Source organism: Chelonia mydas, chromosome 9 (assembly GCF_015237465.2).
Source record: "Chelonia mydas isolate rCheMyd1 chromosome 9, rCheMyd1.pri.v2, whole genome shotgun sequence".
Taxonomy (NCBI): domain Eukaryota; kingdom Metazoa; phylum Chordata; order Testudines; family Cheloniidae; genus Chelonia; species Chelonia mydas.
The window spans coordinates 11,311,712-11,339,388 of record NC_057855.1 but is presented as its reverse complement, the minus strand read 5'-3'; the positions used below and the strand labels follow the sequence as shown (position 1 = coordinate 11,339,388).

General features: G+C 42.1%; 2 protein-coding genes across 4 annotated transcripts; one reads left to right on the top strand and one right to left on the bottom strand.

The window, feature by feature from the left end:
* Positions 1 to 83: 83 nt before the first annotated feature.
* On the bottom strand, positions 84 to 13,110 carry MRPL47 (mitochondrial ribosomal protein L47). 3 transcript variants are annotated; one of them, XM_037908651.2, is made up of 7 exons: positions 12,920 to 13,110; positions 7,731 to 7,876; positions 7,039 to 7,099; positions 6,229 to 6,325; positions 5,081 to 5,211; positions 3,453 to 3,548; positions 84 to 427 (listed from the first exon to the last, which is right to left on the bottom strand). In XM_037908651.2, exons 1-7 carry the CDS (start codon positions 13,003 to 13,005, stop codon positions 313 to 315), a joined length of 732 nt encoding a protein of 243 aa, XP_037764579.1. In that variant the 5' UTR covers positions 13,006 to 13,110; the 3' UTR covers positions 84 to 312. The 3 variants fall into 3 exon arrangements, with proteins under 3 accessions (XP_037764579.1, XP_037764580.1, XP_043377928.1); XM_037908652.2 differs by having other exon boundaries at positions 12,874 to 13,004; XM_043521993.1 differs by lacking the exon at positions 12,920 to 13,110 and adding an exon at positions 10,316 to 10,347.
* NDUFB5 (NADH:ubiquinone oxidoreductase subunit B5) lies at positions 13,093 to 22,384 on the top strand. The gene is made up of 6 exons (XM_007056977.4): positions 13,093 to 13,303; positions 15,305 to 15,390; positions 16,655 to 16,721; positions 18,207 to 18,268; positions 21,182 to 21,288; positions 22,158 to 22,384. The coding sequence occupies exons 1-6, from the start codon at positions 13,177 to 13,179 to the stop codon at positions 22,276 to 22,278; spliced, it is 570 nt and encodes a 189-aa protein (XP_007057039.2). The 5' UTR covers positions 13,093 to 13,176; the 3' UTR covers positions 22,279 to 22,384.
* Positions 22,385 to 27,677: the final 5,293 nt, after the last annotated feature.

Sequence of the window (27,677 nt, the reverse complement as noted above, 5' to 3'; positions counted from 1 at the left end):
AATATCAAAGCATTAATTTTCATCACCTGTTTGATAAAATATTACTTTTCCAGAAATCAGTTAAATGACTCAGCACAAGTTTATATTGTTTCGCTCTGAAGGTCTCACAACCCAGATATGAATTTTATTTTTCAGGTTGAGGAGCTTTATTTGGGCAGGGAAAAAAAAAATCAAAGAACAAAAAACCCTCACAGGCAGCCCTGTTCTTTATCTGCTGCCCACTGAAAATGTTCACACTACCTGCCAGGCACATGTAGCATCTTAAGACTACTGCAGTAAAACTATTACTTGCATCACTCTTCCAGCTTGATATTAATTCTGTGATTGTGCAGCAAGGTGAGGGAATTTCTTTTGTAAAAGGAGCTGTTTCTTTTTTTCTAAGCTTTTCATCCTTGCTTGTTTTTTCAAGTGTTGTTCTATTCTGAGTCTGTAATGAAGAAAAATAAGCATTAATTGTTAAATTTCATTATAGTCCAACACATTTCTCCCAGTCATATCACTTATGCCTAAATTTTGAAGATTTTTTTGTATCACTTTATTGAATTTCCTAAGACTTTCATAACTTTCAAACTGGGCAATTAATTTAACTGGGTAAGCTAGCTTCCATTAACAAGAGTTCACTTGGAGACTCAAGTTCAGCAATCAATATCAAGAATTTATATCAGAGGCTTGTGCTGGCTTCAAGACCTGGGCCCGGCCAATACTGATAACAGTTGCTATGATGGGTAGAAGCTGGAAATAAAGAGGAGAAAAGGCCCCTACTTTATATTAGCAATAATGAGCTAGGCCAGGTCCCCACTGCTCCAAGTCTTATGAACTCACCTTTTATTCATGCTTTTCCCCTGCTAGTCACAGGGAAAGGGCAGTTCTGCCATAGCTCCAACATGAAAAGTATATTTCATGCAAATTGTATCGAATGCTTTACAGTAATATAAGATGCATGGTATATGTATGAAGTATAAATGTCTGAAGTGAACAAATTAAGAGAGCAGCAATGAAAAATAAAAGGAGAAAACAGGCTCCCAGGGGAAAATACCTGAAGTTGTTTTTAGTTTACAGAAGCTGCAGAGAAGATGTTTCTCCAGTTAATCACCCCTCTAAACCAGGAAACATACTAGTTCCTGACAGTGGTTTTCAGTAACTGGAGTACATTCCCTACATGGTATTTAATAATGAAACAGTGGACATAACTGATTTCAAACAAGCGCTTGATACTGTAAATACAACAGATTAACAGTTCAAGATGAAGTAGCAACAGTGAAAGGAGTTAAAAGTTGTTTTAGGAAAAGAGGTTGCCAGTAGAGATATAGTCCCAGGTCAAAATAATAAGCAGGAACTGGGTTAAGTTGCTTTGTGGTAGTGTGCAATATGAGATCTTTTCTAGTGACTAGACTAGAGCATGTTTAGATGGATACTAGGAAAGTCCAGACTGGAGGATTATCAAGGTATGGAGAATGGATAGGGTCATCAAGACAGAATGCTGTATAGGAAGTGAAAGGATTTAGTATTAGCCTGAATGCAAGAGAGTTAGAAGTCCAGTGAAACTGAGGTTGATAGGCTGGTGCTTGGGAAGGACCAAAGAATTGACCATGAAAAAGAAATGGTGCAGAGGAAGTTCAGTCTTTGCCATCCTGAGTTTGTCAGATAGTTGCAAGCTTGACTAGAGGGGCAGAGATTGGGATGAAGATGGCATAAGGTTGAGGGAGAAGAGAAGGGACCAAGAATGGAACTCTGGAGTAATGTAAGAGTGAAAAGGAGAGGAGATGAAGCCACCAAGCGAGCTGCTAAAGAACTAGTCAAGAAAGCATAGAGGAGAGAAGTGAGGAGGAGGGGTTGGGTGACAGTGGCAAAAGGAGCAGAAAAATAGGATGGATCAAGCCCTCATAATACATGGTCAGAAAGAGGCCACTGGTTACATTAGCGAGAGCAATAACAGTATTAACTTTCACTGCTGTTAGCAGAAATAGTCAGCAATCGTGGGTACAGTAGCACAGTTTTTTCCTCCACTCTGAATCCTAGAGGTAACAAGTGTGGGGGGTGTTCATAGGAGAAAAAACCTTGGTTGCTTTGCACATAAAATAACTTTGGAGTACAGAACAATTTTGCAGGTGGATAAATTTGACAGAAAATGGGATCAGAAAGGAGTAGAGCAAGCTATAATTCAGAATGACGGATAGATGAGGCTTATAAATGGCTAAGTAGCCCATGCAGCTCAATCTGCAGAAGTATAACAAGGAAAAAACATTTTGTAATCTACATGCAAACCATCCTAATTACAGATGAGTGTGTGACATAGGAGTGATTACGCATCAGAACCATCTGCATAATATCTGGCAGCAGTAAAAAGGCAAATGATCTCAGGATTTTACCAGAGATGCTGACCATAATTAAGCAGCTGGTGTTGTGGAACTGTTAGGCAGATAATAATAAATAAGATAACATTCAGAATATTATATACAATTCTGGGTCAGCATGGCAGGCTGAGATGGGAAGAGTACCACTGAAATCAACCAAAATACCATACAACTTAGTTTGTATGAAAGAAGCTGTACAACATTTAGAAGCAATCAGATTCAGAGTTATATAAGCTATGGCCAGACTAAATTTATTAGACTAGAGGAATGGTCTTAAGCGTTTTATCATAATTAATATGCATAGCACCAAATGTAGGGCGGGTGCTTTGTGCAAATCATCATCTTTGGAATTCTAACACTGCATGAAACTATAAATTAGAATGCAGGCAGGGTTGACTCATTCCTTCATCTTTCCGAGAGAAGTAAGCTTGAGTTCCATGTAGTATGCTATGTGGGCGGTCTTTGAAATTGGTCTTATCTCTGCTCTGTGTATATTAAAGAGCCAGGGCACTTTCAAAAGAATAAAGATATGGCCTGGTATACATGGCTCAGATTTTACCTTCACACAGTTAGTGTGCTACACACCTGGAAGGGATTCATTCATATTATTGGTAAAAGTCTTCTGGGATTAAAAGTGCTCTGTAAAATATTACCAGCCAAAATTTCTTTAAGCAAAGTCAGACCCAGAAGATAAATGGTGACAACTTCAAAGAAGCTGGGATACAGTATAAGACATCATGTCATCTCCAACAGTTATTCAGCTGTACCCAGAACCAATTATACACTAGGAACGTGACTTAATGACTGTGTTCACAGAACTGGGACCTCTTACAGACGAGCTTAGCTTTAAACAGATAAGTAATCCCATTGGTTTCAAGGGGACTACTCACATGCCTAAAATTAAGCACATGCCTAAGTGCTTGCAGAATCAGGATCTTTAACAGTTTTTGTTCAGTGTCACCTCTTCCCCACCCTGTAAAGGAAAAAAACAATCCACAAACTAGAAAAAGCAATAAGACTGTCCTTTACAAGGTTGGAAGACCTAGACTAGTACACAACAAACAGGGTCAGAGAATTTTCCTTTCCATTTCAAATTACCTGATGAAATGTTTCACATGTGGCAAGTAGAAGAATTTCCTCCTGTTGTATTTTTTGTTTAGGTACCAAGGTATTGGCCACTCTTTGGAATTGTACCTGCCAATGACATACAAATTGATTACAGTATTATCCAGCATTTAGATTGCTGCATCTCAGTTAATGGATTGTAACAAAGCTGCTCTTTTTTGTTCAAGTGGGTAGGTACTGTTGTCTAGTCCAGGGGTTCTCAACCTTTTTCTTTGAGGCCCCCCGCAACCTGCTAGAAAAGCTCCACAGTGGCAGGGGGTGTCTCAAGGCTCCAGACTTCAGCCGCCGGGCGTGGGGGAGCTGGGGCACTAGGCTCCTGCTCCATGGGGTGCCGGTGGCCCTCCATAAGCCTAGTTTGACTTCCATTTTAGGGGGCCAGCTCTGCACAGCAGGGCCCGGGGAGAGAGCACCACCTCCACCCCCTGACTCACCTCAGCATGCCACCCAGCTATCTGAGTTTGGGGGCAGGGGTGTGCAACCAAAAATTATAACTCAAAGAAGGCGGAGGGAGGTTCTTTCTCTATCTCCTCAAACTCCTGTCACTCCAGTGCAGAATACAGAAACTTTCTCAAAATGCTATTACACTGAAGGTAAAATCCTGGCCGTGTTAAAGTTAGTGGGAATTTTGCCATTGACTTTGATAGGGCCAGGATTTCACCCTGAATCTAAGTTTACTGGAGTTTATTGGATATAGTCTACTTTAATTTACAGAGTTTACAAACAACAATTTAAAATACCTGTTAACAATGATAGGAGATCCCGAATCCATCTACATGTAGTCCCACCTACACTGCAAGTCCTATAGTTTTTGGAAGACTAGGTTACATAGTTGCCCCTGAACACGAGGGTGGCCATTGGCCAGGTCCAGTTTTCAACTGAAAAGTCTGGTCAAAAAAGGGGACTTTACGGTTTCTGGTTACAAAGGGCGGGGGAGGCGTCCTACTCAGCCACGGATGCCTCCTACCTGTGTCAGGTGGCTGCAGCTCCCAGCCCTGGCTCTGCAGAAAAGTCCCTCCTGACCCGGACAAGAGGTGGGAGGCGGAGCAAGCAACGGGGGAAGAGGAGCGAACAAGGGGCACGGGAGGTTCCAACGCTCCTGCTGGAGTGTCCGTTTTTTAAATAATACAAAATTGGCAACCCTACTTAATACAGTAGTCTTGCAATGCAGCTGAGAAAAGTCCAGGTCTATAGCATAACTTGGAAACACTTTTAACTCATCGGCACAGCAAGACTGAACCATATTTCAGCCACGTCAGGGGATTACCATATTGTAACCAGGACCCCCAATACTGTAAAACTTGGAATATAAATGAGACTAAGCTCTGTTTGCTGTTTATCCCGTGATTTATCCATGGAATTGCGAGAGAGTGGTTACCACCACCCCAGCTAACGGCTTAGCAAAGTTGCCAGTGATGAAACACATCCCCAAAGGTATTAATGTTGTTTAGTAAATATTGCTTGTTCTTGATAAGGTTAAAAAGATGCTTTTTCCACAATAGACATGTTATCTGACTCTTTTTCTGTAAGATGTTTCTGTTTTTGATAGTACTGATACCTCCTACAGCTCTGCACATATAGAACAGTAATCCTCTTTCCCATACCAGTAGGTGCGTCCTAAGAAGTCATTTCTCCACTCGCCAGGTCGTGGGTTTTCGTGGCCTGTTTGTAACAGCCGCAGAGCAACTTCTCTTTCTTTAATAACTAAGTCTATTCTTCCCATAGACTTTTCCACCTGAAAACAGAATAACCATTTCAACATGACACTGAAGCCACAATGTTGGCTTCTGATCTGTGCTTAAACTGAGGAACTTTTAGTTTAGGTGCCAGCTGGCTAAGGCTCAATCCAGACAATGAGTTGATGCTGGTAGGTTGTGGAAAACTGAAAATATGCAGATTTTATCTGCATTTCTGACAGAGTTCATGGAAATGGTTTGTCAAGCTGGTTGGCAACTTGGGGTCTGGTTAGAGACTCGGTTCCTATTAGATGATCAGAGAGCAGCAATGGCCAAACTATAACATTTGACCAGAAGCTTCTCAACACTTTTCCAGCTAGAAACCTTGTTACCATGATTCACGTGTGAGTAGATGAAGTCTGTAAAGTTAAGGTAGGGAGAGAAATGTGTAGGCAAACAAGGTCAGAAAACTGAAGGCAAATGTTAGAGAAGGAGACACTGAAAGAGTGAGAGAAATGAGAAAAGAACCAAGAGGTCACAGGTTCATAGAAGCCCAGGGAAGATAGAAAACGAAGGAGTTGAAGGCAGAAAGTTCAAGAATAAGAATATGGGTGGGCTGCAACTTGGGCCAGGAAAAGATACCAGAAATGACTGTGAAATCAGTTTCAGTGGAATGAAAGAGGTGATTTAATATGAATATGTTTTAACATAGACTCATAGGAGTGGAAGGAACCTCGAGAGGTCATCTAGTCCAGTCCCCTGCCCTCATGGCAGGACTAAGTATTATCTAGACCATCCTTGACAGGCGCTTGTCTAGCCTGCTCTTAAAAACCTCCAATGATGGAGATTCCACAACATCCCTAGGCAATTTATTCCAGTGCTTAACCACCTTGACAATTAGGAGGTATAGGAGGTGAGAAAGGCTTTGGAACAAGTTAACTTTTACATTGCTACCCTAAGCAAAATGAATCAGGAACATAATTCTGGGAACTGTCTTTTACAGGTTTGCAAACATTGCATCTTTCACACAAAAAGTTTACCTGCAGTGATGTTTTTAGCTTATATGAAAAAGTTACCTTTTCTAATCGTTCCGGACTTGGCATAGGTAAACTCTGTCGCTTTGCTTCTTGCTCTAAAGTTAAAAGCATATTTTTCTCTTTCAGTAGGACATACCTGGATCAAAGAACATAACAGTACAATACGGTCAGAAATTAGAGTTAAGTTTTAGTGCTAACATGCTTTAAATTATTCACTTAAATAGTGATTCTCAACCGCTGGGATTACACGATTTTGTGTCTGGTACTCTGGGCTCCAACGTCAAGTTAAAAAGTCTGGGTTTTTTTGTTTTGTTTTTCTAAATTCCTTGCCTATGTTACTTAAGTTGTATTGCTAAAGATCTTGCAATGCTAACCATCTGATTTACTTTTAGCAGGGCTTTTTCCTCTGTGATTTCACAGCACTTTACAAAGGATGGGTAAACACCATCATTTCCTGTTTTTACAGTTGGAGAAACTGAGGGACACAGGACTAAAGTCATTTATCCCAAGCTCACAAAGTCAGTGGCAAAGGCAGGAATTAGAACCCCCTGTGTCTTAACCCCTAGACCCATCCTCTGTCCATGAGACCACACATTTTTATATAAACCTTTTAAAAAACATCCTTAACCTGATGGGCCACGTTGGACTCTTCTGCACTGGAGCCTAATTCACCACTTCTACCTGCAATACACTGTACATACTCTAACCAGAATTAGAACCCCAGTGCAGGTTAGAGTGTGCACAACTGAGTGGAAAACTGAGTTCACTGGCTAATACAGCCATGTCTTTTATATGAAAACTGGCACAACTGCCCCAAAAGGATAGGAAACACTGCACTAAAACACTTACCAAAGTTTGTGCAAATCTTCATTACTCTTGTTTCTTAGATGTTTTGCATGCCACTCATCCCCTGTAAAAACAACAGCAACAAAAAACAGTGATTTAATCTAAAAATGATCCATTTTCTAAAAAAATATTTCCACCTGCACACCACGTTGATTCCCTGGAAAGAATGTCAAATTACAAACACCAATTTTTGCAGCTTTTTCCTTGTAGATGACATTGAAATACTGACCAGACCCAACCTTGCTTAGAAAACAAGACCATGCTCAAATGTGAAAGAAACTGTACTGTTCCCTAATACCTGTAGCAGGCATTCAGAGCTAGGGAAAGTTGTAGGCAGAAGCAGAGAGAGAGAGAGACAAAAGTAGCTTTAGGGATATTACTGTTTTCCTTATTCGAATAAAGTTCCTTGTTCAGAGTTAGAAGTGCAACCCTTTCTGTGATCTCACGTCACATGACAACATGGTTGAAGACTATATGCTGGGCTACAGGGCTTAGACATTTTGTCTCTGCTCTGCATAATAAATGTTCCACTTGTATTAACACAGAATTAAAATAGAAAAAGCAAATGAGTATACAAGTAGTGGCATGACATATTGCCATCAAATACCTTCTAAAATCCTGCATATTAATTTGCATATTTTTAATAGCAGAAGTATATCAAAGACACCAAACCCAAAAGGTTAAAAATAACTCACCAGATTTAACTACAGTTTCTCCCCAGTTTTTTGGGTCATCAAAAAACTCCTCCAGTCCTTTCCGTGATAAAGTAGTATGGAGAAACTTACACTGATAGATGGGCTCTACTTTAGTAGTGTTCTTATGGAGCAGATTCAAGGTTAATCTGCAACAAAGGTAAAGAAAAATATACATTTGATTAGGAAAAAGAAAGAAATCTGCTAAATACGAACTTTGCCCTCCTTTCCATTCTCATGGACACCTTCCTATTCTGATTGTAACAAGTTTTCTGTTTGCAGGTTCTCCAACACTGGAGGCTGCAGGGTCCAATGGAGAGAGAGTCAAAAGACATGGGTCAGTTCCTGGCTCTGTCAATGTCAGACACATCATCTCTATTTTCATTTCCCCTCTCAGTCTGTGTGTGTCTTGTTCTCATTTGTTTATAAGCTTCCTGAGCAAGGGATTGTCTCTTACGCATTTGAGTAGTACTGAGCACAAAGAGGCCCGGATCATGGTTGAGACTTCTAGGCACTACTACGAAACAAATAATAAATAACTGGTAAAAACAGCATTTACAAAAAACAAGAATGACATGCAGAAACAAAGCAAGTACTGTGTTTCATAACACTAATATTATGTGCAGGAAGACGCCGTTATTACAAAAAATGCTGAAGGACCTTTAACATCGACATGGAGCTTCTGTCTTTAAGGTATCACCTGTGGAAACTCTAATATTACCTGGAAATAACTACTTCAAACTCTGTCAAGAACCTATTTTTCAAGGGAGTATAGCTACTGCAAACCTAATGTTTAGACCAGAGGTTCTCAAGCTGTGGTCTGCGAGCTCCATTCAGGTGGTCTGCGGATAGTTCCCTCTAAGGTGCGCACCTTAGAGAATGAAGGGCCACCCACCTAATTACTGGAGCCGCGCAAGCATGGCTCCACTAATTAGGTGCCTGGACCCTGGAGAAGACACACATGTGAGAGGGGGCAGTGGGGTGAGAAAAGGGGGTGGGGAGGAATTTGGGATGTGCAGGGCTGCAGCGGCCAGAGAAAGAGGCGACTCTCCCCAGCTCCAGAGCTGCAGCTGCCAGGGAAAGACGGCCCTCCTTTTCAGCCCCAGCTCGGGCGCTGCCGCCGCAGGGGAAAGAGGGAGAGACCCCCTGCTTTCCAGCCCCAGCTCAGGGCCTGCTGCAGCGGGGGAGAGAGGGCACATCCATCACATTAGAAAGGTAAGACTACTGATATTAAAATATGAGTTGTGTGCTTTTATTTATAGAACAAAAAAACAATTATTAAGGTTTTTTTTATATAGTATTTTTATCCAAAGTGCTTTACAATAGTTAGCTAGTGGTACAAACAATGTTTGGAAAGCTCCTTAAGTGGTCCGCCAAGACCCTCAGCAATTTTCAAGTGGTCCACAAAAGAAATGTTTGAGAACCACTGGTTTAGACTATCAAGTTATCCTTCTCGTAGTGACTAAATTTGATAATGCCCCTGAATATCAATTTAGGGTCTTTGTGAAATGAGTTGGTAATATGTCTAGTTCTAGTGAGCAAGTTCCATCACAGCTGGCACTCTTGTTGGCTTTCTCAGCAGCAACTGTAGTAAAGAAACTAGACCTTTCTGATTTTATCGGCTGAACAATAAAGTAATGCCTCTGGCTACTAGCATGGAGAAAATGTTTGTTACAAACTTCATTATCTTGAAATGCAAGCTTTTAATTTACATGCCCAAATGTGCACTGGGCTGCAAAACCCCAAATTAGCAGACATCAATAGCAAATCAGGGAGTCCCATATATTGGCAGATTAATTTCTTTAGCCTGTATTTTTTTGTTAATATAATGTCAATTTTCAAGATTTGTTATTTCTGATGTCAGTTTACAATAATAAAGAGAACACCTATTTTGTGTGGGATGGAAGTAAGTGCGGGTCAAAAAATTAACGTAATCCCTTCTGACAAGGTACAGCTGAGACACATTCCACAGTTTTCTGTAGCATAACTCGGATTCCATTACAACCAGCTGTACTAAAATCTAAATGTGAAATTTCAATACATTGTTTTGAGAAACAGATGAATGTTTCTCAGATATTAATTATTGTGAAATCTCACTAAGTACCAATCTGGGTTTAGTCAGAGCTTCATCCTTCTAAAGAGAGGGACAAATTATCCAAAAGAATGAATGCATACATAGTCTTGCTTGCTGCATGTGTATATTAAAGACTGTATAAATTATTATTCAAGAGGAGGACTTTTCCCAATGGCAGTTTCACGCCTGATTGTCCCCAGGAGGAGAATGAATTTCATTAGCACTTGGTGAAACTATTCCTTCATTACATAGCTGATAAACTAGATGTTGAAATATTATGGGGATAGGTACCGTAAGGACCTGAACAGAATATAGTAAAGCTCTTTGCAAACAAATAGACTGAAGATTTTGCTGTTATTTTGACAGTGGTTTTTAGAGGCGGTCCATTAGGGCTGGATTCTAGTTGCCAATTCATTTCAGAGAGGCCAAAGCACAATATCCAGCATCAATCTGGGGCACCACTGTTTTGGGCTGGATTTTGGGGAATGAACTGCCCTAGGGCTGCTAGGCTTACCCCATTGTAAGGGCCATAATCCCATTCACTGCAGGCTCTGCGTGCAGAACATTGCTGGCAGGCTACATCAGAATGGCCCTAGGTCTGCCACAAAGCATAGCTGTTTCCAATGAACAGTTTCAGAGTAGCAGCCGCGTTAGTCTGTATCCACAAAAAGAAAAGGAGTACTTTTGGCACCTTAGAGACTAAAAAATTTATTTGAGCATAAGCTTTCGTGAGCTACTGCTCACTTCATCGGATGTTATCATGAATAGGTCAGAATATGAACAAGAGGCTGCTAGGCAGCTCTCCAACACCACATTCTACAAGCCATTACCCTCTGATCCCACTGAGGGTTACCAAAAGAAACTACACCATCTGGCCAAGGAACTCCCTGAAAAAGCACAACAGTAAATCCGCACAGACACACCCCTAGAACCTCAAACAGGGGTATTCTATCTGCTACCCAAGATCCATAAACCTGGAAATCCTGGACGCCCCATCATCTCAGGCATTGGCACCCTGACAGCAGGATTGTCTGGCTATATAGACTCCCTCCTCAGGCCCTATGCTACCAGCACTCCTAGCTATCTTCGAGACACCACTGACTTCCTGAGGAAACTACAATCCATCCGTGATCTTCCTGAAAACAACTTCCTAGCCACTATGGATGCGGAAGCCCTCTACACCAACATTCCACACAAAGACGGACTACAAGCCGTCAGGAACAGTATCCCCGATAATGTCACAGCAAACCTGGTGGCTGAACTTTGTGACTTTGTCCTCACCCATAACTATTTCACATTTGGGGACAATGTATACCTTCAAATCAGCGGCACTGCTATGGTTACCCGCATGGCCCCACAGTATGCCAACATTTTTATGGCTGACTTAGAACAATGCTTCCTCAGCTCCCGTCCCCTAATGCCCCTATGCTACTTGCACGACATTGATGACATCTTCATCATATGGACGCATGGAAAAGAAGTCCTTGAGGAATTCCACCGTGATTTCAACAATTTGCATCCCACCATCAACCTCAGCCTGGACCAGTCCACACGAGATCCACTTCCTGGACACTACGGTGCTAATAAGCGATGGTCACATAAACACCACCCTATACCGGAAACCTACTGACCGCTATACTTACCTACGTGCCTCCAGCTTTCATCCAGACCACACCACACGATCCATTGTCTACAGCCCAGCTCTATGATACAACCGAATTTGCTCCAACCCCTCAGCCAGAGACAAACACCTACAAGATCTCTATCAAGCGTTCTTACAACTACAATACCCACCTGCTGAAGTGAAGAAACAGATTGACAGAGCCAGAAGAGTACCCAGAAGTTACCTACTACAGGACAGGCCCAACAAAGAAAATAACAGAACGCCACTAGCTGTCACCTTCAGCCCCCAACTAAAACCTCTCCAGCGCATCATCAAGGATCTAAACCTATCCTGAAGGACAACCCATCACTCTCACAGATCTTGGGAGACAGGCCAGTCCTTGTCTACAGACAGCCCCCAAACCTGAAGCAAATACTCACCAGCAACCTCACACCACACAACAAAAACACTAACCCAGGAACGCATCCTTGCAACAAAGCCCGTTGCCAACTGTGTCCACATATCTATTCAGGGGACACCATCATAGGGCCTAATCACATCAGCCACATCATAAGAGGCTCATTCACCTGCACATCTACCAATGTGATACATGCCATCATGTGCCAGCAATGCCCCTCTGCCATGTACATTGGCCAAACTGGACAGTCTCTACATAAAAGAATAAATGGACACAAATCAGACGTCAAGAATTATAACATTCAAAAACCAGTCAGAGAACACTTCAATCTGTCTGATCACTCGATTACAGACATAAAAGTCGCAATTCTTCAACAAAAAAAACTTCAAAAACAGACTCCAACGAGAGATTGCTGAATTGGAATTAATTTGCAAACTGGACACCATTAACTGAGGCTTGAATAAAGACTGGGAGTGGATGTGTCATTACACAAACTAAAACTATTTCCCCTTGTTTATTCCCCTCCCCCCCTCACCTCACTGTTCCTCAGATGTTCTTGTCAACTGCTGGAAATGACCCACCTTGATTATCACTACAAAAGGTTTTTTTTTCTCTCCTGCTGGTAAATAGCTCACCTTACCTGATCACTCTCCTTACAGTGTGTATGGTAACACCCATTGTTTCATGTTCTCTGTGTATATAAAATCCCCCTACTGTATTTTCCATTGGATGCATCCGAGGAAGTGAGCTGTAGCTCGTGAAAGCTTATGCTCAAATAAATTTGTTCGTCTGTAAGGTGCCACAAGTCCTCCTTTTCTATTTCCAATGAACACACTTTGGCCCAACAGGCCCGTCAGCCTACCAAAGGCCAACGGCCCCTTTTCCTCAGCTGTTCAACGGCCACTACCGCCCCCGGCCCTCAGACAGTGCGCGGACCGGGCCAACCCCAGGGCCCCCCAACTCAACAACCCAAAACGCCCGCCCAACGCAGCCCCCCTGCCACGGCCGGGGGTCACCACATGCTCCACACCCCCTTCCCAGGCCAGCTCACCTCCCCGCCCCACGGGAACCAGTTACCCCGCTCAACGGGCCCCTACCCGGGAAAGCAGATAGCTGGCGGGGCCTGTAACACTCCCGAGACCCTCAAAGCGCTGAAGAAGCGCCGGCAAAGGGTAGCTGCCATGATGCCCACAATGCCTTGCGCCACAGGCCACTTCCGGCTGCGAGACCGGAAGGAGAGGGCTTTACGGGTACAATTACAGGACAACGTGCCCGATTCCAAGATGGTGGCGCCACGGCTTCGATCTCATTGGGGGTAAATGGCCAGCGGCCCCGCCCCTTGCCAGTTTCACACATGGCCGCCATGAGCCTCCTGCTCCGGGCCGCGGCCGCTCTGGGGACTCGCAAGGTCCTGTTAAGGGCGGCAGGCGGGGGACGCGCCTCCTTGCTGGGCAGAAATGTCGTGTCCTCCGGCATCATCGGTATGGAGCCCCCGGGCGGGGGGAGCTCGGTGTCCTCTGTAGTGGGGTGACCTTGGGGAGCGGGGTGGGGGCTCTGGGGACCGGTGTGTCTGCGGGGAGCGCGGGGGGTTGGGTAATTGGGTTTCCTCTGGAGAAGAGGATACTGTAGGAAGAGGGGCTCCTCTAGAGAGGGGGGATCCCTCTGATGGTGGTGGGGTCTCCTTTGAGGAGGGGCGAGGGGGGCCTGTGAGGAGAGAGTGGGGTTTCCTCAGTAGGGAGGGGGGTTCCTCTTTCTAGTGGTTAGACCATCAGTCTGGAGGACCTGGGTTTTATTCCTGATTCTGCCACTCGAGTTGTGTGACTGACTGTGAGACCCAGGCCCATGGGTACCAGCTGGCAAAGGGTTCCACTCCTATCAGGCCTGATAAACTCACTGCACCTAATACACTGCTTTCATAGTATTTGTCTATGAAGACTTTCATGTGAGGCTTTAAATGAAAGCCAGGATCATGCTGATCATTAATATCATTGTGAAATGTACAAACACTACATAAAAGGTTACGTATGTGTAATGAAAATGTTTTAAGGTCTGTCCAAGGCAATGCTGACAAACAGGTTTTGGGTCAGACAAAGGACATTGATTGGGATTCACATGTCTCTCTTTTCAGAGTAGCAGCCGTGTTAGTCTGTATTCACAAAAAGAAAAGGAGTACTTGTGGCACCTTAGAGGCTCAAAGAGAATGCTCAAATAAATTGGTTAGTCTCTAAGGTGCCACAAGTATTCCTTTTCTTTTTACGTGTCTCTCTGTTGGCCATGTAGATTAAGCACTGTAAAGCAAAACAATAAAAGCTCTGTTTACATATGGAATCAATAGGAAAGGTGCATACAAGAAAAGAAAACAAGCCATAAGGCTTAGCCTGGCCATGTGCAAAGACAGTGAAATTTGGGACTGTGAGTAGAAGGCAGAAAAATCCTTCACCGAGGAAGGAAAAGGGCACTGCTTTTGGCATTTATGAAAGAGGGATCCCAGCCTTGTTGGTTGGAGATGCTGAAAGAAGGCTTTGGTTGCGAATAGACTGCTTTAGACAGGAGGGTAGCCTGTTAAATTAAGTGTAATCTCTAAAGTGTGTTATGATTTTGTTTTATATGTAACTTTTCTGTTTCCATTGTCTTTACTTGCTATCGCTTAAATCTTAGCCTTTGATAATAAACTTATGATTGTTTTCACTGTAAATATATCTCAGTGCTAAGATGTTATATAGGAGCTGACTTTCAGTTAAGTCAAACTGTCCTCTTGGGGATAGCGAACCTGGTATTTCTGTGAGTGTCCAGTGGTTAATGGATGAGAACGTCCTTGCACTGAGCCACATTGAACCCGCTGGGATTCTTTGCTGGTGCAGAGATCTGCTCATGCTGAGCTAGTGGCAAGGTTGGAGCCTAAATGTCCAGCAGGCCCCCACACTTAAAGTGTAGTACAGCCAGATATATAAACTTCCTTTTCAGTATCTTAGTCCTTGCGTCTACCTGCTGATTTCATTTCTGTTCATAATGCAGTGCCAAACTGAGAGAGCTTGTAGTCATAGGCACAGGTGTCCACTTAAGAGTCAGTATGTCACCTCCACTCCTGTTCCACAATTGACCTTGGGGGTCAAAATTTTGCCAAAAATTTACCAGCCAAAACCTAGTAGCATGCTAGTGTGTGAACTTACTGTAGAGATTTTTATATGGAAGATTCTTGTGCAAATGAAATTTTCTTCAACTCATCTATTTTCCCTCTATGACTTGCTCCATAGAGAGAGTTTTATCTTGGAATACCACCACTTCTGTAGCATGCAATTGGGGTTAGCTGTAGGAGTCCTGCTGTCCTAGGCAAAACAATAAATACCCTTACTAGCCTGCAGTTACCCACCCCTTACTGAATGTTTTAGTACTTTTTTTTTGCCTGCATTGCAGAGCTTCTCCTGTACATAATCACTGCAGATAGGAAAAGGACTAAATAATACCCTGGTTTAATTTTGCAGCTCCAGTACGACATGGAAGCCATGGGAAAAGAATGTTTGTCATCACGCCAACAGATTTCTATGATAAACGATTTCTGAGCTTGCTGGTAAGTTAATTTTTTGTTGTTGCAACTCTTAATGTAACTTAAAGAATTTGTAAATGATGGACTGTGTTTAAGGCATTAATACACTCATTCCTATTATTTACAATGCAGTAGCATCCCAAACATATCAGGCACTAGCCACACAAACAAGATTTCCTAGTCCCTATCATGAAGAACTTGCCATTTATAAAGAGAAAGACAGATGGGGCAAAGGGATATGTCATACCAGCCAAGTAGTCAGGATGGTGATTGACATCTGTTATGTTAGTGACCTTTTTTCTTTTTTAAATTGTATGTGTAGTGTATGTAAATTAACTATCTTCAATTGCCCCCTTTTAAGCTATTGTTAGTTAACTGCTACTTTTTTATTGTTACTGCTTTAAATCCTTTCCTGTTGTCTTTTTTAATTTTAACTGTCATCTGTTTTCCAGGTTTAGTAATATTTTAGCTCTTGGCTGTTTTAAGTCTTGTAAAACTTCTCCCAGTCCAGGAGCCCCCCATTACTACCCCATAATAAGTGTACCTCCTTCCATCCAGTCCACCCACACCGGAGATTTAGGCTCTGTAGCCCTGATCCAAAGCCCGTTTAAGTCAATGAAAGGATCAGATCCAGTATGTGGGGGAAATAGTCAGTCAGGTGGGACTCCATGGAGTGAGGGCAGGGGTCTATATGACCTCACTTATGCCCTGCAATCACTGATCATTGTATCTTTTTAACAGATTTTATATAAAATATTGATTCTCAGCTTGCAATGGGTTTTTTAAAAATTGCATTTTGACTCAAGTTCAGTCAAAGGTAGTTTTTAGTGCTTCATTATAGTTAATCAGCTCCAGGTTTTGAGTAATATTGTTTTACCTAGCAACAGTATTGCCTAGTAGTTAGAACAAGAGACTGGGGTGGAGAATTTATATGTTGCATTCCCAACTCTGAAACTGATTCAAATTTATAACGTTGTCAAGTCACTTATTTTCTCTGTGGCTCAATTTGCTATGTTGTAAAGATGGGATTAATACATGTATCACCTGGGTTTTGAGGCATGTTTACTGTTTTCTGAAATGCTTTGAGATCCTTAGCTGGAAACACTAGTATTCCAGTTGCAATAATAAATCATATTTGATGTTATACAGAAGAACTATTGTGGAAGTTCAGATTTTGGTGTTCTAATACAGGAGAGATAATTGTAAGAGTAACTGAGATTTGCAGAAGAAGTGGTTTATTTTTCTGTCAGACTGATCTGGTGTCTTTTTCTCTCCCCCTGCTAAATAGAGATTCTATATATTATTGCCTGGGATACCAATAGCAGTACTTATAACGTATGTCAACATCTTCATTGGTAAGCACTTCTGTGATGTTTAACTAAGCTACATTGTTAAAGTTGGATAAAGAAAATGAAATAGGTCAGATAGTAAATTGAATTTCTTCAAAGGATTGCTTGGAAGACCCTTATCTCTAAAACTGGCTTGGTAACTATGGGTCATGGTTTAAGGCTGCATGTCTGTCATGGAAATCACGGATTCTGTGATTTTTTTCTGTGACCTCAGTGACTTCTGCAGCGGCTGGTGCAGTTGGCTCTGGCAGCCCCTGAGCCAGCCACACCAGCCTCTGCTGGGGCAGTCTCTGGCCACTGCGCCCTCTCTCTCTCCCCGTCTTCCCCGCAGCAGCAGTAGTTTGGGTGTGGGAGGTGGCTCAGGGCTAGGGCTGGGGCAGGGTATTGGGGTGCAGCCAGCATGTCCCTGCAGTTCCTAGGTGGAGGGGCCGGGGGCTCTGCGTGCTGCCCCTGCCTGCAGGCACCACCCTCACAGCTCCCATTGGCTGTGGTTCCTGGCCAATGGGAGCTGCAGAGCCGGTGCTCGTGATGGGGGCAGTCCGTGCGGAAACCCCCCTGGCCTTCCCTCTCCCTAGGAGCTGCAAGGACATGCTGGCTGCTTTCGGGGAGCCGGGTAGGGAGCTTGCCAGCCCTGCCAACCCCCTGCTCCCCAGCACCAGCAGGGGTTCCAGGCCGTGAATTTTTGTTTACTGGCTGTGACCTGTCCATGACTTTTACTAAAAATACCCATGACTGAAACGTAGCGTTAGTCATGTTATGTAAAAATATACTGAAGGGGAGAATCCAGTAGCTGACCTAACATCTCTTCCTTCTCTAGCTGTTCTATAAAATGTAGGGAAGCTTCGGAGAATTGATCAGCAGTTATACGTGTGTCTATTCTCCATTTGATATTCTTGTAGAAATCAGATTTGCATCAGTGATGTTTATGTATGTGCACAGCAGAGCTGCACATATAATGAAGAGGATAATGTTTTCTGTCTGGATTTAAACGTATAACTTGTGCATATTCCAAGATAAGTGTACAGAATATACATTTAACAGGACACTGCCAATTTAAAATCAAAATTCTTCCTGACTTTTCTTTTAACCCTACAATGTAATTAACCTCAGACTGCGTTAATTGAAAGATCAGAGAAAAATGTATTTAATTTTTTTTCAAGCTTGTTTACCTTGTGATAGCACTTTGGGTACAGTCAGTTTCACTCTTTCCTCTGTATAGTCAGTCATTTCTTTTTGTTGTGTGGGTTAAAATATAGGCATGTGTATCTGTAGGACAGAATTGGCGGGAGGACTCAGAAGCAGGTATAGTATCTGAAACTACTTCCAGACTGTTCCAGCTCACTTTATTGAAACCAAATAGAATCAAATTGATAGTGTCTCTTTAAATACTTTGTGAAATGCTCTTTAATTGGTCTTTATTTGTATAAGGAAAGGAAAGTGTGTTTCTAAAATGTCAATAGTATTGAACATCCCTCCATTTTCTCTTGTCAGGTGAAGCTGAACTTGCAGAGATTCCGGAAGGTTATGTTCCAGAGCACTGGGAATATTACAAAGTGAGTACAAAACTATGAAAGGGATATGGCATTTCCAGTACACTCCTCCTCATCATACATCAATCTTGGGAGGAAAATATTTAAAATGTGTTGGATATATTAATGAGGATATCTGCTACTTTATGTGATTGGATCTTCATGCAAATATACAGTTTTCAAATTAAATACATGTTATTTTATTAGATCTTTGTTTTTGATATTCTAACAGTAGCAGATGCAACTGACCTGTAATGTACATAGCTGGGTAAATAGTAAGAGCACTGTACGTGAAGTTGTGAACATAAAATCCGTAAATAACAAAAGCACTCTTACCAAGTCAAGATCTAAATCTCTTTTCTGGTCACCAGTCCATCGGGGTTAGTTTTTTTTGTTTTTGTTTTTTTGTTTTGTTTTTTTAAACATTCCCCTGAGCTCCAGGTCTTGAGATACTACACTTTAAAATTACATTGTTTATCCCATCTGAATGCCTTTCAATGAATAGCAGGAAATTCATACTTTTATAGTAGGACTGTCAGTCGCAGTGAATACCTGTTATTAACTGAAAACAAAATTAATGCATAAATTTTTTAAATGGCATTAATCGCATACATCTGGTTGGGGAGGGAGGCATCAGCTGTGAAGGGACCTGACAGTGTCCGGTCAGGCACAGTAACGCCAATCCGCCTCCCGGGGGGGCGGGGGGAAGAGGAGAGGATAGGAAGTGGCTCCCATCCCGGCTCCAGTGGAGAGATAGGGATCCTGATCCTGCCGTGCCCCAGTGCTCCCAGCTGGCCCCTTGCTCCGGAGATGAGCCTGCCCCTCCATACACTGTGTCCCAATGCCTCTAGCAAGCCCTTCACTCCAGGGACCAACCTCCCCCACACACTGTGCTCCATTGCCTCCAGCTGGCCCCTCGCTTCAGGGACCGATCCCCTCTCCCCCCGCTTTTTCCCCATGCTGTGCCCCAATGCCCCCAGCTGGCCCCTTGCTCTGGAGACCGACACCCTCCCCCCTGTGCCATGCCCCATTGCTCCGAGATGGCACCTCACTCTGCAGGGTACCCCATAGAGAACGGGGCCTGCTGAGCTCAGCCTCCCTGCACTAGCCTCTCCTCCCATGTTGCATGCCGAGTCCCTGTGGTAAAATACACCCTCTCTTGCAAACAAGGGCTCACTCAGCTGAAGGGAGCCCACCTCGCTCAGTAAAAAGAGGTGAGCCTGGTGAGCCCAGTACCAGAAACCACCGTTCCAGAAGCAGTAGCAAGACACCCCCTCCTCCTGCACAAGTCATTGCTTGCTCCCCCCCCCCCCCCCCCACATCGTCACTCCCTGTCCTCCCAGAACCTCCTCCTGCACAAGTTATTGCTTCTCTCCCCTCCTCCCCCCCATCACCCATCCTCCTCCAACAATGAATGCAGATTTCTAAGATGAAACTCTCTTCCTGTTTGGACAGGGAGCAAGCCTGGCAAGCTCAAAAACCCAACCCAACAGGAGCAGCATCAAGAATTCACCCTTCTCCTGCACAACTCACACCCCTCCCATCTCCACAATACTGACTTTCTGAGATAAAAAAAATCTTACCCCTTCAGTAAGCCAAGATGCTGCTAAAGGAGACACATGATACAGGCTAACCTAGCAGCAGCAGGAAAAAAAGCCTCCTGCACAACAACTGCACTCCCCTACTGAATGCTAAAATGCTGAGGTAAAATCTTTCCCTATCCTCGGCAAGGACTGAGTGGACTTGTAGGCTATAAAGTTTTACATTGTTTTATTTTTGAGTGTAGTTATTATCAAAATAATAATAATAATGCCTGTAATTCTGCATTTGTAAGTTAAACTTTCATGATAAAGAAATTGCACTACAGTATTTGTATGAGGTAAATTGAAATACTATTTCATCTGTTTTACAGTGCAAATATTTGTAATAAAAAAGTGAGCACTGTACACTTTGTATTCTGTATTGTAACTGAAATCAATATATTTGAAAATGTAGAAAACGCCCACAAATATTTAAATAAATCTGATATTCTATTATTAACAGTGCGATTAAAACTGCAGTTAATCGCTATTATTTTTTTAATCTCACGATTAATCATGATTAATTTTTTTAATCACTTGACAGCCCTATTTTATAGTATTTGTCAGCAGTGAATCAAAGTCCAATATCTCACAACTTTTCAGAGTTAAAAACAAAGATTTTTTTTATGCCATCAGAAAGCTGAGAATCTCAGCCCTAGTGGCTCATGAGATGTTACTTTACAATTGTCACTGATTTTTTGATGTAGCTATATTTTTATTTTTGTTTTTAACTGGCTAATGATTGTACATAGCAATACACAGACCTCTATCTGACTAGTTCAGTTTGCACGGGGTTTGAAAGATTAGACAAAAGTTTCCATGTGCAAGCAGCACTTAGTATAAAGATTACTGAATCTTTACAGTGATAGGTTTGGAGTCCATTTTATGGAGATTATGGTAGCAGTTTTTGATTAACTCTATTTCAGCAATTGTCTGTCTTTGTTCTTAAAATATGAAACACAGATTTTCCCTCATTTTAACTGTCCTCTTTTTTTTTATTCCACAACAACCTATTCTATTGTGTGTTATCTTGGATAATGTCAAAAATGGCAAATGGGTAACTTTTTTTGATAGGCCCCCATTCTGCAAACATTTACTCATGTGCTAAACTGTATTAACTGTGAGTAATCCTGTTTAAATTAGTGGTACTCATGATAGTGAAGTTAAGTACATAAGCGTTTGCAGAATTAGGGGTATAGAGCTTAACATAATTTTTAATTACACGTTATCATGGTAAATGGGACTAGAAAGAATATTTAAAAGTGTGGTCAAATTTCCCTGTCATTATTATTTGTGGGGGTTTCTTGCGTGGAAATTTATATGAATAATCTAATAGTCTTATTTTCATCTCTTCCAGCATCCTATAACTAGGTGGATTGCTCGTTATCTCCTTGACTCTCCTGAAAAGGAATATGAAAAAATGTTGGCCATAGTTGATAGTGAAGCTAAAAAAGCTGACCTAAGGTAAAGATAGGATGGGTTTGCTGAAGCTTTTAAAAGCCAATATGTACTGTACTAAACCATTTCAATTATGATACAATAGTCGAATTTTTCTCTTCGATTGGACATCTGATCAGGGCTTGAAAAATCCTCTGGCCCTTTGTGAGTGAGAAGCTTTTCCTGGCAAATATTGGTTCTAAACCATCCATTTCTACAGAATGTAACTTAAGTTTAAAAAAAAAATAATTGTAATGATAACTCTTCAAACACAAACCAAGTATAAACCAATGCAGTTTTATCTTCCTGAGTCAGGAGACGGACAATTGCTGTGCCTCTGCTAATGCTTGTAGATTTGGTCTGGTTTGTTGCTGCTGTCCAGAAAACCATGGGCACCAGTGACATTGTCCAGTATCATGTTAGTCTCATGCTGCTGTTGCTTGGGTAAACTGAGCACTAACAGAGGAGGTGCTAAGCTTCTTGGAATGTTGCTCCTAGACTTTCTTGGTGGAGCCCCTCTCACCTTCATCTTTCCTGGTTATTTCTGACTGGAAGGTATCTGGTAAAGTTTTCAGTTCATGATTATGAAGGAGATTACTGTCTATGTTTAGAAATCTCATCAGGTTTTTTATTTTTATTATTATTATTTTATTATTTCTTCAGCTAGTTTACTGAAAAACCAAGTAAATATAATGAAACACAATGATGGAATATTTAAGACCATGGATAAATCTTCATATTTGTAGTCTTGTTCCCATGGTCGTCGTAGAATATATAGGACCAAATGAAATGCTGATGTAAGAGGCGATGACTCCTTTGATATCAGTGTTTAGTGTGGCCCATGGAAGATGATAAATTACATGCTGAATTTGACTTTCATTTTCCATTTCTTATAGGCTGAAGGAATTGGAGGCACGTCGACTAATGAGAGAGAGGGGAGATGGGCCCTGGTATCACTATGAGACCCCTGATAAAAATCTTATTGATTATTCTGCTAAAGCAACTCCTGACAATTAAGTAGTTAATACACTGTTTCAGAAGGGCACCCACAAATAGCGACTGAATAATGTAATGTGTATCCTGTTGTTACTTGCTGACTTAAATAAAAGTTTCTATTTCAGTATTTTTCAGTGTTGATTCTAGTAAGTTTTTAAATGGACAAACTTGTTGCTAATCATGTACAGCTTTAAAATGTGTACAGGTGGAGAGAATGGCTCTCATGTCAGTTGCTAATAGTTTGTCTGTTTCCCAAGGGTGTCAGTAGGTAATACTGGTTTTGTAACATGTTCCTCCCCCCCACTCCACGAGGATGGTGGTCACCAGCTCATTTCACACAGGTTATCAAACAGCCAGACTGACCTGAGCTAGATTGGAACAAGTATCTGAGAGGTGAAAGACTCTATTCCATTACCAAACCATCTCTCATATATTCCCATACCTAACTTTAAATGAATTGTATGAGAAAATAAATCATAAGTTTATTTTTTATGGATAGTAATAAATGAAATGGAAGTCAAAGCACTTTTTAATATGTGAAATATTTCATAGAATGTAAATTAAGTGGTGTTTTGTTTTTTTTTATTATTAGATCTTCAGTTCTTTGGAACATCTCAGATCCAAAAGCCCCATCTCCACCACTATAGACAACTCCACTATCTTCCCTGCCAGTCAGGCTCACAACCTCGTTATAATCTTCACACTCATTTCATATCCAAACTGTGGCCATAGCCTTTCATTGCTTCCTCTACATCCCTACAAATAACCTTCCTCACCACTCAGTCCATGCTACTCTCCTCTATGAATATCTTAATTAGCTTCTTGCCTTCCTCCTCCGTTTCAAACCTCCCACCATCGTCTTTAAGGCTCTGCATAACTCAGTGACAGTCTGCCCTTATTTCCTCCAATCTCCAACCATTTCCATATCACCTATGGTCTTTCTAAATGCCCCTTTTATCTCTTTCTTCCCCTTGTGTCTAACCACCTTCTGAGCTTTGGGCGCCCTCCCTGTAAAGCCAGTTCCTCTGAAAGATACTCCTTCCACAATGCTTTTCAACAATGCTGTGAGGCTTTTTTTTCTTTAAGCAGCGTTTAAAAAAATCTGCAACCTCTGTTATGTTCTTTACTATAATTTATCTGAATCAGACTGTAAGCTCCATTGGGGCAGGGAGTGTCTTCATCCATACAGGGCTGAAGACACTGTCGGTGCTCAATAAATGCATTCATATTTAAGAAACTCCTATTACAGAATGATCCTTTTAAAATGAAAAATATCTGGGGTAGATAAGGTTATAGTTTCAGGTAACTCAGTATAACACACAACTAATACTTTTTGTCTTCAAAGTGATTTTAAACCCAGCTAATCCTCTCACTAATCCTGGGGAGTTACATATTATCCATGTTTTACAGATGGTGTAATTAAGGTAGAAGTTGGGTGACTTGCCCAAATCCACAGAATTTACAGTATTAACAGGCTACATATTATTTGTATTATTTATTAGATGCTCTTTTGCCTTGTGACACGAGGCAACTCAGTCCTTCCACTTCCATCTGTCTAGTGCCACATTTCTTGCTCCATTTTAGTCTTTTTCCACGACAGCAGTATTTTTCCTCATTGGTTTTGTTATATGTCATCTGTTATCCTCCTCTTTTCCATCTTCCACAAGGTAGTATCCAGTCAAGAACTTGACTAGGAGCACAGTTTTTTGACATCCATACATGTCCAAACCACTTCAGCCTTCTTTCTTGAATCATTGTCTGTACAGTATGCTGTTCAGTCCTTCTTAACAGATCAGCGTTGTTTACTTTATCACACCAGCAGACACCAATTACTCTCTGCAAGCATCTCTGATGAAATACCTTAAGTTTCCCGTTGTGGTTTTCTAGCATTTACGAAGTTTCAGAGGCATATAACAGTGTTGGTATCACAATGGCATTGTCTAAGTTTATCTTGGTTTGTGTGTGAATCTCATATTTTTCCAGATATTTGCCGGTCTCAGGCTCCATCTACCTTCCCAATTCTTTCTTCCACCTTGTGGAGTTGGCCATGGGCGCTAATTGTATTTCCAAGAATGACAAACGTGTTAACCATGATGTATTATTCATTACTGATCACATACACACCGTCATTCCTGTCTCCTCTTTCAACAATCCTAACTTTTGGGGGGTGAGGGGAGAGAGTTCAGATCTCAAAGGGGAAGGCTTTCAAAAGCATCTAAAGGATTTAGGAACATAAGTCCTGGGGCTCGTGCTCCTATCCCATCTGTGCTTTTGAAAATCTCCCCCAAAGTTTCTAGATGGCAGGCTTATGCTCTATCATGGAACTATATATTTTTTTTCATGCATGGGAGGGACTTGAATGGACAAATATTAAAAACTTAATTTACGCACAACTGATATATAATTCAGCATTTATTAATGGAAAAAATTAAGTATTAACATTCTGTTCTCAAAAGGGAGAAGCTTTCTGATTCTATCAAACACTTGGTAGGTGAAAGAGAAAAGTAGACAATTGGTTAATGAAAGCTTTTTAAATAAATGCCCGAAGACCAAGAAACAAGGTAAAAAGAACTGTATTGATAAACATCAGTTCATTGAATCAATGTCAAAAGAATTGATTGTCTTCAACTGTCTGATTATGCAGCTATTTGAGGGTATAAATTTCAACATTAAATGGGAATGGCTGAAGAAGAACAATAGTTTTCTTTAAGAACACAATGTAAAAGCGACCATATTGCATCAGACCAGTGGTCCATCTAGGCTAGTATCCTGTCTTCTGATAAAGGCTGGTGCCAGATACTTCAGAGGAAGTAAACAGAACAGGAATTTATCGAGTTATCCATCCCCTGTCCTCCAGTCCCAGCTTCTAGCAGACAGATTTAGGGAGAACCAGAGCATGGAGCTGTGTCCTAGACTCTCTTGGTTAATAGCCATTGATGGACCTATCCTCCATGAACTTATCTAATTCTTTTTTGAGAATCAGTTATACTTTTTCACAACATCCCAAAGTAACGAGTTTCACAGGTTGACTGTGTGTTGTGTAAAGGACTTCCTTCCTTACGTTTGTTTTAAACCCTGCTGCCTATTATTCTTGCCAGTAGGGGGAGGTATTTCCTCAAAATCTGATGCCACACATTTTTGTCTACTCAAAAAGAAAAGGAGTACTAGTGGCACCTTAGAGACTAACCAATTAATTTTAGTCTACTGTATATGTATTCCCTTAGTTTTTAAACCCCTTATCAGCAGTGGATTTTTTAAAAAGTGCCTCTCTCTCTCATTTTGGTATCTTGAAGCCATCTGCCATTAGCCACTCTGAAGTCTCCACTTTCTAAACAGAGTAAGCCCAGGTCCCTTAGCCCTGTCTTATATTTTCATACTGCCGATCATCTTTGGCAGCATCGGCTGCAGCCTTCCTGAGACAATAACCACCCGAATATGTACAGCTGACCAACACTGCATAGAATATTCCAGATAAGTGCAACCTTGTTTGCTATTTTATATCCTTGCAGAGTATTGGAAAGGTTCCTATTGGCTTAGGGACCTTTGGATCAGGCCCTTTTTGCTCTGCCAGTTTTATCACCTTCAGGTTAATAATGATTCAAATACATAGCTCTGATGTAGCGCTTGTCATCAGTAGATCTCAAAGTACGTTATAAAGGTTAGAAGGTTTATCCTCATTCATATCACTTATATGTATTATATTATGAGTAACAGAGGTCCTAAGACTGACCCCTGAGGCCCTGTATGCATAAGTCTTTTCTAGTTTGAAACACATCCATCGATGGTGTCTCTCTGTTCTTGCTTTTGAGTGAGGCCTGGTCTATACTACAGAAGTTATGTCAACGTAAGGCAGCTTTACATCGACCTAGCTAAGCATCTACACCAAAATGTAGCTCCCACTGATGTAACTCGCCCGCTGCACCGACTTAATAACTCCACCTCCTCGAGAGGCGTAGCACTTAGGGCAACGTAGTTAGGGCAACACAGTGTAGTGTAACATTGCGTTACTTACGTTGAATTTAATGGCCTCAAGGAGGTGTCCTACAATGCCTCACCATGACCACTCTGGTCAGCGTTTTGAACTCCATTGCCCAATGACTAGGTATGCAGGAACACACCCCTCCCCTTTTAAAGCCCCTTGCATTTTTGAATTTCCATTTCCTGTTTGTTCAGTGTGGAGAGCTCACCTAGCAATTCTCAAGCATACCTAGCAACCACGCAGTTGACCAGGCCGGCTCCAGGTTGCGGTCAAGCTCCTGCCTCGAATACACATGGGGTGGTGGATCTCCTGGGTCTGTGAGAAGAAAAGGCTCTGCAGACACAGCTCTGATCCAGCCGTTGAAATGTTGATATTTCTGAGAAGATCGTTTGTGGCACGGCGGAGAAGGACTACAAGAGGGACATGCAGCGGTGCCGTGTGAAAGCTAAGGAGCTGTGGCAGGCATACCAGAAGGCCAGGGAGACTAACAGTCACTCTGGTGCAGAGCCACAGACATGCCACTTTTATAAACAGCTGTATGCCATCCTTGGCGTAGACCCCATGATCACCCCCAAGAGTCCTGTGGATACTTTGGGGGAGCTGGAGTCATAGGCCCCCACAGTGAACAGTGAGGAGTAGGTGTTGGACAAGGAAGAGGAGGAGGAATACGGGGGCCAGGAGACTGAGGCATCCAATGGCACAGCAAGCCAGGACCTGTTCTTGACTCTAGAGCAGTCGAGCCAGTCCCTACAGTCCAGCCCAGGGACAGCCTGATGCAGGGGAAGGAACCTCTGGTAAGTATGCAGTTTGCTTTGACATTGCAGGTGTAATTAAAGACATCTGTTCATTTGCTCTTTTTTAATCATTTAGTCTTTTTAATCATGAAGAGATAGTGAAATAAACAAGTACAGTTAGGCAGAGGCAGGTACTGTTGCAGCATCAGGTGTGTTGTGCTTGCAATGTTAATCACAATAGTGCAGAACTGTGCAGGACCCATGCTTCTCACAGAGATGGCAGATGTGCGGGTTTGTAGGGCTTTTGAAAAGAGGCATGAAACATTGTGGGATGTAGATGAAATTATGGGATGCAGAAAACTGCATCATGGGACATTGAAACCATGTTCCCAGTCACCCCGCGTGACTTGATTGCCCCTATCAGGCATTGAAAACACTTTCCAAAACACCCTGCTGCTTGATGGTGGTGAGTTGCACAGTGGGATAGCTACTCATGGGACACTGCTCTCTGCATCACTGCAAGCACTGGTAGTGAGATTGTGCACTGCGAACACAAAGAGCGTAGTGTCGACATGCAAAAGTGATTTAATTACTGCGGCAGCTGTATGTCGACGTAACTTAGGTCAACTTATTTTTGTAGTGTAGACTTGCCCTCAGTTTCTTTTCTAACATTCATTGGGCTTGTCTACATATAGATGTGCCACTGT

Excerpts from the sequence above, each read along its gene's own strand:
- MRPL47 (XM_037908651.2), bottom strand. The coding sequence starts at position 13,005 with ATGGCAGCTACCCTTTGCCGGCGCTTCTTCAGCGCTTTGAGGGTCTCG. Across the intron at positions 7,100-7,730 it reads AGAAACTGTAGTTAAATCTG|GGGATGAGTGGCATGCAAAA; the intron begins GTGAGTTATTTT and ends TTGTTTTTACAG. Across the intron at positions 428-3,452 it reads CATGTGAAACATTTCATCAG|ACTCAGAATAGAACAACACT; the intron begins GTAATTTGAAAT and ends TCTTCATTACAG.
- NDUFB5 (XM_007056977.4), top strand. The coding sequence starts at position 13,177 with ATGGCCGCCATGAGCCTCCTGCTCCGGGCCGCGGCCGCTCTGGGGACT. Across the intron at positions 15,391-16,654 it reads AACGATTTCTGAGCTTGCTG|AGATTCTATATATTATTGCC; the intron begins GTAAGTTAATTT and ends CCTGCTAAATAG. Across the intron at positions 16,722-18,206 it reads GTATGTCAACATCTTCATTG|GTGAAGCTGAACTTGCAGAG; the intron begins GTAAGCACTTCT and ends TTCTCTTGTCAG.